This window comes from Paralichthys olivaceus, chromosome 13, assembly GCF_024713975.1.
Source record: "Paralichthys olivaceus isolate ysfri-2021 chromosome 13, ASM2471397v2, whole genome shotgun sequence".
NCBI classification, from domain to species: Eukaryota; Metazoa; Chordata; class Actinopteri; order Pleuronectiformes; family Paralichthyidae; genus Paralichthys; species Paralichthys olivaceus.
Genome location: NC_091105.1, coordinates 11,264,312 through 11,275,222, shown reverse-complemented (window position 1 = coordinate 11,275,222; position 10,911 = coordinate 11,264,312). Strand labels below are relative to the sequence as shown.

Sequence of the window (10,911 nt, the reverse complement as noted above, 5' to 3'; positions counted from 1 at the left end):
AGCAGTAACAATTAACTCAACACCACTACCTAACAGAAAATAAATGGTCATGCTATCAATAGCACACACGAAACAGATCACCAAAGTTAACACAAAGAACTCAAATGCTGTCACTTGGTCCACTGGGGCTGGGAGTCTGCTTCTCTCTGCCTTTTAACCACCGTGGCTTTGATTGGTGATTGTGCACAGCCTTGAACACTCACACTGGAGCTACAGGGAAAATGGAGGCACCCGAATGATAGAGAGAGAGAGAGAGAGAGAGAGAGAGAGTAGAGAGCATAGAGAAAACACAGCACGTAACACTCTTGTATTAAATTATATTTAAGTTCTTTTAGGAACATTTGTAAAAACCAAAACCAAACTATGTTGTGTTCCTCAGAGCTACTAAAACCTTGGGTATCACAACAAAAACGTATTTACAGCAAACTTTTTTAAACTGTCCAAACTATAGAATTCATACAAAAAGGTGCTTTTCACAATCTGGGCTCTTCTTCTCTCTTCCTTCTGTTGCTTCTCAGTTCGCACCAGATGTGACTTGAAGGACTTTTGCCAAGTGATATTAACATGAATTTACATTCTCTCCACTTTATCAGACTTCATTGCATCAGACATTTACCATCTGCTTTCCAATTGCAATGATCAAACTACACTCCAGTCTGTTAAGCAGGAAACTACAGAGCACAAAGATTCACTGTATGAATGTGTGTGTAAATGGGTGAATGGTAGTAACCTGTACTGTAAAGAGCTTTTAGGGGTCATCAAGACTAGAAAAGTGCAATATAAACACAAACCATTTATCATTTACACATCCCGCAGACATGGAGCAACAATAAGCTTTCGTGATGAATCCATTCTCCTTTTTGCTCAGTTTTTGTTCTCCACCAACTCCTGAGAAAATAACAGGGGTTTTAGCTGCTAAATATCTAAATTCAAACACCAGCTATTTGTTGTTTGTCTGTGCACTGACAACATCAACCTGTCGGGACTCGATTATACAAATGAAGTCAGGAAATCACAATAACAATTTGATAACCAGATACATTTGCATGTTTCCAAATATACACATCAAAAAGTATTTTCACATGCATATTATTATATTATTTTGTAACTTATATTACAATTGGAAAAACTTTGTTATAATGGTAATTTCACGGGTTACATTTTTTTGAATTCGCACGAAAGCATAATGTAAACCACCTGATTCATGATCAACTGTGACATGGTGTACCAATCATAATAATGTTACAGGAAGCAACGATAATTTTGCAATCAACAGTTAAATAGCCAAACAAAGTTTTAAAGGCAAACAAAGGATCTGTTGTTTAGTCAGCCCTTTTATGCAGGTTTTCACACCTCAAACTGACAAAGTTGAAGGCCTAAGAAGATATTTCTATTTTGAGGATGCAGGTTTCAGTGAAGCCTTGCACTGCGTTCAGGTACGACTGGGCTTTTGTTCGTCTGTTTCCTGTCACAGATCAGTGTCACTGAAGTGGTTTTTGTTTGAGCACAGAACAGCTTATTAATGTAGTGACCAGCTAGTGATGCTTGAGGGCAGGAAATCATGTACAGCATCTACAGGGCGGGCACACAAATATACCTCCAACCACTGTCCCAGTTTGTCCTCCTCTTTCTCACACACACACACACACACACACACACACACACACACACACACACACACACACACACACACACACACACACCGTCCTTTTGTCAGCTTCAGAAAAAGCACTACTTTAAATTATTTTCCTGTTAACTTCACACACTTTCTATTCACTACTTAAGACAGAACATAGAGAATACTAAACACAAAAACGGCCTCCATGATTTTAGCAAAACAAAACAAAACCAAACAGAGAGCTTGTATATTTAGGGAAAGGTTAAGGCAGCAAACTATTAAGCACAGTTATCAATGAGCCAATGAGGGAGAGATGAGTTGAAGAGGAGGGACTGTACAGACTAAAGAGGAAACCACCTTGTCCCACAGCAAAGCCTGTACTCTGACACTCTTGTTTCTTTTAGCAGTCATTCCACAGTCATGATGTGAGGTAGTTTGTCATTCTCCAGGGAGAAACAGTCGCTCAACAGAGGGTAAGTGTCTCAATCACAAACTATGCTGCTTCTTAATTTTTTGAGACCGAAAACCTCGAGCAGATGCACTTTACCTTTGCTCATCTTCGGTCCCTTTGGTTGTGTTTTCTGTTGATTGGCTCTCAACACAAACTTGTGTGCTGCTAATGATCTTCTGTTGCCCGTGGAGACTTTTTAGATCTCAATTGTTACTCCAGTCTATCACATGTGAGCTGTGGCAAAGATAAGTTCATGTCCTGTCAAAGGATGTGTAAGTCTGTCATGTGCATGCACGGTTTTTCCCCGTGTGATAGTACTGAGCCTGCAAGGAGCTCAGAGATCTGCTAAACTATGTCACAACTCTGCTAGAGTGCAGAGTCGATTTGAGCTGCATCGGGGGGAATCGATTGCTGCACAAGTTACTTTATAAACCAAATGTATTCTGAAGATGAAAAGATTTAGACAAGGACAAAACTGCACACAAACAGACAACAGAAGAATTGATTTAAAGGCCAACAGGCTCAGGAGAGCGCAGCTAGATTCTTATTGAGTTTAAAATTGGACCATGCATGTGTCAGGTGCATCAAATCAATATGAATGAAAAGACAAGTAGAGTTTATTAAACAGCTACAACTAAAGTTTCTGACTTGATGCACTGAAGTACAGCAGCATTTGTCAACTGTCTGCAAATGGAAAGTGAACATCTCTGTGGAACTTCTATAGGTTTGTACCTTACACATCCTGACAACACATCACACTATTTTAAGTGTGTTGGTGAAATCCCATTGAGCATTGATTTATGTTGTTAAACAAAGTCAATTTAAAGTTATTCATCACAAAATGCATTGTAAAACGTCACATGAATGCAGCCGCTAAATTAGAATTGTCACAGTGCTGCTGCTATGAGCACTAATACACTAATAATAATAATAATTCTAATAATAAATATTAATGTTGTTATAATAATGATAATAATTATTATTATTACTACTACTACTACCTATAATAATAATAATTATTATTATATATTATATATGATCAAGTATTAAAATGACCACTTTAATTGGAAATAAAAATGTTAATTTTGTGAGTTACATTGTTTATTTGTTGCACATAACATAACAATTTTGATCAGCCCGTTCTGAATGCCGTTGAAAAAAACAGGTGTAGAGTTCTGCTATATGTCCGTGTACGCAAATGATAGCTTTCATTGCACCAACTCATTCCATTTAGTGTACATAGCGTATGAATTCCATTTAGCGTAAATATAGTATGAATTTAATTTAGCATAATAGAGTATAATTTCCATTTAATGTAAAAACAGTATGAATTCCATTTAGCGTGGGTACAATAAATATAAGTCATTTTCTACTTCATTCCGGAGCGGCCCACATCTATACGCAACCAAATACATCAAATTGACATCTGAGACAAACATATTACAACAAGCTACAATTAAATGAAACATTTCTCTTTTTCTTTTATAATTACATTAGTTAAGAAATTAATGAATGGTCTTTTTTATAACTTAAATTCATTAATTTGTTAAACACCAAAGGTTAATTTTAGACTTCCAACTTCTCAGGCGTCCGGTACCTTTAACAAACAACTACAGTGTTTTCATTCACATTTAATCTCACTTTTAGATGTAAAACTTAACGTTCCTGTAACAGACTTACAAAATGTACATATCCCACCTCTGCACATGCTTGTCTTTGTGATGTTAGTTGTGCCCAAATACAGCAGCACTGTTAAAGTTCATACTTTACTCATGTTTACTTGTGTGCTGTTAGTGCTTTGTGGCTTTTAAAGTGTGTATGTGAGCGAAGTAAATTTTTCACCCGTTGACCAGACACAACATCAGTTCTGAGACTGAGGGATTTTTTTTATGTGGGATTGATGATCTAATAAAAAAAGAAATTGTTTACATTCTACTGTTTGTGAAGATTTACCTTTATTTTCAGTGTTTATTTGCATTAAAATAAAAATATCTTGTGTTTTGCAAAGTAGCTGAAGTACACTCTGCCTCCCTCAACAAAAAAAACTGAGAAACATTTTATCAGTTCATCTGAGGCCAATTCCTGCTGCTTGTTTTCACTCTTGCAATCTAGCAAATCTATAGATGTCACATTCCTGGTAACAGGTGGGCAAATACTGCTAATATAACTATTATAACCACAGTGTGGGCCTAAACTAATGTTATCTTGTCTTGGGATTTTTTTTCCCTTTTGTCTCTCTTTCAGTATTTCCATAAACCTCAGAAATGATCCGAATCAACAACACCCAATATTTCCACTTCCTGCAGCAGGCAGATGCTTTACGTCGCTCAGGGTCACTGTGCGATGTTATCATTTCAGTCAAGAGTCATACATTCAGGGCTCATCGACTGGTGCTGGCCTGTGCGAGCAGAAGACTGGCGCAGCAGCTGGCCCAGGCTGACACAGACAGCCCGGCCCACTGTACCCTGGAGTATTTCTCACCACGCACCTTCCAGCAGGTCCTGGACTTCACCTACACCCAGGCTGTTGAGGTGTCCGTGGAAGACCTGTACCTGCTGCTGAGAGCCGCTCAGCTGCTGGAGATGTGGTCATTGGAGGATCAGTGCCGGAAACAGCTGGACACCCTCAACCACAGAGCCAGGAGAGAGGAGGAGAGAGGAGAGACCAAAGATGTCAAAGAAGAAAAAGAAAGTGCAAAGGACATGGATAAAAAGAGAGAAGGAAGTCCGGTTCAAGAGGAGAAACTCCAACAGACGTCCTCAACAGGGGAGAAAACAAGCAACAGCAATGTCACAGAGAATCATTCACCCCCTGAGTCTGCTGAGAACCACAGCAGATCACCATCCTCAAGAAAGAAGCCCAGATTGTCCCCTCTGTCATCAGCACCCCACAACAGTGTTATCAGCAGGCCGGCCACCAGCTCCTCCTCCTCCCCCTCCTCTCCCTGGACCTTCTCTACAAACGTGTGGAACTCTGTGAGCACCCTGAGGAGAATAGCAGAGAACTACTCAAACTTCTTTGGTGCACAGTCCCCTAATCCGTCGGCAGTAGCATACCCATTCTCCCTCTCTGCTCCCCACATGTTCCCACTGCTGAGGCCCCATTTTCAAAACAGAGTCCACCACTCAGGCCTTTATCCACACTGTGCACAAAACCTTTACACTGGGTCCACAGGGATGGGCAGCATAATCAAGCAAGGCCTGCTAAAAACAAAGAAATCCAGCCAGAGAGCGTTTAACGGGGGTGTGCAGAGCTTCGAGCAGAGGTGGGTCAGCGCTTGGACATGATTTGGGAAATTTCTGTTTCTTTATTCTCAGTCAGTGTCTCCCTATTTTTCCCCTCACACACTCATTTAGAATCCCCCAGTTTGCTCAGTTGTTCCCTTGCGACAGCTGCAGCACCTGACTCACTGGTGTCTGGGTATAGATGTGTGTGATCGAGCATCCTGCACTTTCCAGCTGCAGCAGTTTCATCTGTTAACTCTTCGCTTTCAGCCCCAGTCAGTCAAACTCTTCAGTTCAATAGTTAAAATAGAATAAAATGATAATTTCCATTCATCTCATTTATTTATTATTATTGATCTTTTACACATCACACTCTACTCTATTTTCATGATGCTAAATAGTGTTAAAAACCAATTTGACTTTGTTTTTGGTTGATTTAACTTTTCAAAGTCTATGAATATTGTGCAATGTTCCACACAGTGTAACTAAACAGTGTGATAATGGGAACAGTGTGATAAGGGGAGCCCCCTAAATTTCTCCCCTCCCTTGTAGAATTCAAGTTTTTCCACCCACTGAAATAAAGTTTCAGTGTTTGGCCACTGCTGTGCCACAAGAAATTCAACACATCTTTGGTTCTTTGTGGAAATAAAAAACAGCTTTTCATCAACGTCACTTCATTAACCCACTCCCTAGTTTGACTTAGTTTTTTTACTTCTAATAGTGCTGGTTGGGGGATATCACATGATGTAAAATTCATGCAGACTGAGATATTTACTCTGTAATACTTGTACTTGCTGTATATTTAAAGTACCTATTTGTCACTCAGATAAGAGAGATTCTTTAATATTTTGAAAGGTGAGATTTAAGCCGATTTGTATGACGGTTGCATCAGAAAACCATTTCTTTCCCACAGTTTCCATCAAGTGCCCAAAGCCAGAGCTGAGAGAGTTAAAGACTGCAGAGAGTGCACTACAAGTCACCTTGGTGATCCAGCGCCACAGGAATCAGCCTCCTCAGCATCAGGTAGTGATATGATTATATAGACAAACAGATACTAATATGATAACATATTCAGTAAGATCAAGGCTGTAATGAGGGTTATTCTATATAGAAATGTAGAGACGCTTCTTGTCCTGACCCCTGACCCTTGAGACACTTAGCTACGCAATGGAAAGTAATAAAGAGAGTTGTGGTTTTGAGAGCATGGTGCAGCAGGAGCAGTAGTGTGGTTACTAGATACAGCGACATACATGCAGTACAGTACAAACTGCATCGCATCAGCGGTTTGTCTACCAGAAAAAAAATATATATATATATAATCATCATATGATAAGTTCTTATAAAGATTTTCAGGAAGTCCGATAAGATCATTTAAATAGTCTGAATCATAAGTCTGTTGTGGATGTGTGTCTGATCATTTGTTAATGTAGAATCTGTTTTATCTGTCTCTGTTCAATGGAACATTATGTTCATATGTCAAAAGATTAAGTTAAAATGGTGCTTTACAAGCAATGTGGTCAATTAGCCTCTAGTATACAATCTGAAACATAAGTGTATAAAATAAGAAACATAAACAAAAAGAGTATAAGGTATATAAAGTATAAAGAGTATTTTCTTCTCCTTCACTGAAATTATATTAGTGCATGTTAATAAGGGCACTGGAAGTTAAAGCAATGTTTGGTCGTATACAGTGAGAAATATTAGTCAGTGATGAGTGTTCAATTATGTGGTTTATTCTGTCAGTTTCCTCTACTACAGTACACCAGCTTCCATATTTCTACATCCTGTCTGTGCGAAGGGGCCCAGGTTTTAACTTGAAACCCTAAAAACCCTAAAACCCTAAAATAACAGTACCGAAAAACTTTGGATTCACTACCTCAACCTCAAAGTCACACCTTTGTTTTTTTTACAATCGCTAACCTATGTGGCTGCAGACAACATGCATGCTGACTTACAGGAAAGTAACTTCATGCAGATTTAATTTATTGTCTTGCAACAGGAAGTAGACCTAAATAAAGTTTTGCATCTGAAGAGTGGTTAAGACAAATGTTGCTGTCAACTTAAGCATGTCTGAAAACTACAAATGCTTTATAACTGCAGCAAATCATGACTAACAATTTTGACAAATCTGCTGATTATTTTCTCAAGTGATTGATTGTTTCCACTGGTTTGAGGTGAAGTGATTAAATGTCTGGTTTTATTTAACCAATGGTCCAAAACCCTGTGGTATACAGTTTATAAACTGCAGGCTGAAAAGTATTACATTTAAAAAATGGAGATCAGGACTTTGACTATTGATTAATCATCAACTCATGTCCTGATTACATTTTTGTCAATTGACTCAATAACCAGTCTCAGCATCGTTACTTACTACTATATCAGTCCACTTTCTACTCCACCACTTTTACAGTTCCATGTTCACATTGTTTTTAATTTAATTTTTTAATTGATCATTAACGAGAGGGTTACTGGTCCATTGGTCCAATCAGAGCCGGCAAGTAACATTAGACCCCGCCTCCTGCAGCAGAGTCACTGAAGAAAAACCTGAACGTTGCGATAGGGAACAGGCTACATTCAGCAAGTACGTTTTACTTCAAATAAATGTTTTTAAAGGAAATGCTTATTCTGCCCTGTTGTTGCGGATATCAAAAAACACCTAACTACGGCAATAAACAGAACAACTGTGATGGTGTTTTTTAGTCAGGTCACTGTCGACCACAACATTCACACCTTGACTTGTTTCACCCCATCTTGTCGTTTACACAGGTGAGGCCTGTGCAGGGTGTCATTTCCGTGGAAAAGATGAGGTGCAACGTGAGCAGCCGACCAATCATCAAGTGAGACAATCCACAAGTGGAGACAAACCCTACCAGTGCAAACACTGCCCCAAAAGGTTCAGTCTGAAACATCAGCTGGACACACATCACCGAGTTCACACAGGTAAACACTTCTTTTTTAAACTTCGCTTTGGATTCAAGTCTCTAGAATAAAACACAATGACTTCATACAATAATAGCTAATAATCGTTGTTCTATTTGTGCAACACTAGGGTTAAACCTCACGAACAATCCATAGGGGAATTTCAAAATGTAATATATTTATATAGTTTGGTCAAAAATCCAGTTACAGTGAAGTCAAATGGGCCAAAAGCATTAGTGCACTTTGTCTTTAGACAGCCACTCATGTTAAAAGGCTGAAAAGTAAGTATAGTAGATTAGGTCTGTGGCCGATTAAGTCGATGAGTCTATAAAGCCAGACAGGTCAGAGACAGGTTAGTTGTTAACATGGACGCACAAATGAATGCAGACTCTTTTAATATTCATTTTACTTTAAGTTGAAACTTGCAGACTTGAAAGGGGCATGACGGAGAAACCTGTGTGTTTTATCGAGTTTTTTACCAAACAGCAGTAAAATCAAATTATTCAACTCTGATAGGTTACCTTTTTCAAGCAGTCTCCTCTGCACAACTGAGTGTATGTAATGGAAACCAGTAGATTCAAGATCATTTGTTGTCAATTGGTTATAACACCTAAAACACAGAAGTGGCGCTAAACATCCGTCAAGATAGGAAGTGAGGAAATAGAAAATTATTATTAGAAAAGTATTAAATATCTACAAACAATATTTTTTATGGCTAACTGAGATGTTTCCTGTAATCTCAAACAAAAATATGGATGTTATATATATATTATATAAAATATATATATTATAAATATAAATATATATATTCTACATATATATGTATTATATTTGTATATAATACATAGAATTTATATGTATATATATATTATTATAACATATATGTATTATGAAATAATAATTTATATAATAAACTTAATTGTAAGTTAATACACAACTATGTCCTACGTTAAGATTAGTGTTACATTGATCTGATATATAAACATGTACTTTATAATTAAAGGTTTGTTCAGAATGTATTTAGTTTAGTTTTTATAAGTGTCACTGTTTAATAAACATAACTTTGAACCAATTTAGTCCACTATACTCACCAGTTGAGCTCTCACTAGGAAACATTTCCCTAGATAAATTCTATCTATATTTAATATGACTGAATATTGATCTTTCTTTTCTGTGGGCCTCTGTTCTCTCTTCGCTCTGCTTCAAGGGGAGAAACCCTTCGAATGTCGCCTTTGTGGTCAGCGCTCACGAGACTACTCAGCTATGATCAAGCACCTGAGAACTCACGGCGGGGCAGCGCCCTACCAGTGCACGGTGTGCCTGGAGTTCTGCAGCAGTCTGGTCGCCATGCACAGACATGTCAAGAGCCATGCAGTGCAAGACTTCCCCCCGGACTGGAACATCAACAGCACTTACCTGTACACCTCCCACATCTGAGCCACGCCCCACTGACACCTCCATCTGCACAAAGTTCTCATAAGGTGTAGCTTTACTTTGTGGCCCTCATGTAGCGTCATTACGTTTGAGTCACAGAGATAAGAATCTGTGTTTACTGGATAAACTCATGTTGATGTTTGAGAGGGTCCTTTAACACCACTGACCTCAGTCAGCATGAGGGACACGAACCAGGACTTTACTGTAGCAATAACTTATCCATGCACGTTCCCAACAGCAGAACAGAAAAGTGCAGCACTTATTTCCAAACATGTCAAATGTATTGATAGAGTTTACTATTTCACTTTCATGTTAGTGCATTAAAGCCACACAAACAGCTCATCTTCATCCAATGACACAGGTCACTTGCCTCACTTTCCCAATCACTGGACCAGTTGTGTAAACTCAAGTTAGATCCAGGTTCATAGCGCCCTCATGAGGGGAACAACTATAACAATCTCTATTTTCTGTAACATTTCTCTACAGCAGCATATTAAAATGGGACCAGTCACTGTCTCTCATATTTGCAGCAGGAAAAAAAGAGAAGATTTCTTATTAATTGCCGGACATTTCTGTCAACATTCGTCTGTTTTCACACCTAATGTGATATAAATATGATCTCATTCAAAAACATGAATTGATTCTAACCCATTGAGTGATGAGTGAGAGTCTTCATAAGCATTAGGGAACAGCCGTGAGCCTTGACACTGTTTGCGGTACCAAAGTCAGTCAAATTCCACACATTAATTTGCTGTATTTACATATAACACAAGAAATAAGGAATGTTGAGGGAGTTTGAATAGATTTCTTTATTTTATTTTTCTCTGCATGATCATTTTCTGCCTGCATTTTTCATCAAACACATAGACACAAGTGTGTGTCTCAAAAGTAAAAAGTGTTACTCTATTTTCCACCTGTCAGACCTCTGTAGTTGTACCACACTCAGTTATATGAATATATGTACAGTGTATCTTCAGAATGTAACCATGCACATTGTTTCCTTCCATTAAAGTAGCTTTCAGTGGCGTTCTGGGGCCTGTTTCCACTGAAGATTATTTGTTGGTTTCATGTTTATGAAATAGAAGCTAAACAAGTTAATGTGTCATCATCTTGAATTAATAGGTTCAAATGAAGATAAACAATATGAACAATATATAAACAATTGAATCAATATAAGATGTTTCAGCTTCACACATCATACCAGTGCATCAAATAATCAGATAGACGTGAATGTTTGTGTTGAATCAAACACGTCTTTAAACTGA

At 38.2% G+C, this 10,911-nt stretch overlaps 1 protein-coding gene across 1 annotated transcript; it reads left to right on the top strand.

The window, feature by feature from the left end:
- The first annotated feature begins 1,966 nt into the window (after positions 1-1,966).
- On the top strand, positions 1,967-10,680 carry zbtb32 (zinc finger and BTB domain containing 32). The gene is made up of 5 exons (XM_020092620.2): positions 1,967-2,091; positions 4,314-5,334; positions 6,207-6,316; positions 8,060-8,233; positions 9,420-10,680. Exons 2-5 carry the CDS (start codon positions 4,334-4,336, stop codon positions 9,647-9,649), a joined length of 1,515 nt encoding a protein of 504 aa, XP_019948179.1. The 5' UTR covers positions 1,967-2,091; positions 4,314-4,333; the 3' UTR covers positions 9,650-10,680.
- The last annotated feature ends 231 nt before the right edge of the window (positions 10,681-10,911 follow it).

Excerpts from the sequence above, each read along its gene's own strand:
- zbtb32 (XM_020092620.2), top strand. The coding sequence starts at position 4,334 with ATGATCCGAATCAACAACACCCAATATTTCCACTTCCTGCAGCAGGCA. Across the intron at positions 5,335-6,206 it reads GTGCAGAGCTTCGAGCAGAG|TTTCCATCAAGTGCCCAAAG; the intron begins GTGGGTCAGCGC and ends TCTTTCCCACAG. Across the intron at positions 6,317-8,059 it reads ATCAGCCTCCTCAGCATCAG|GTGAGGCCTGTGCAGGGTGT; the intron begins GTAGTGATATGA and ends TCGTTTACACAG.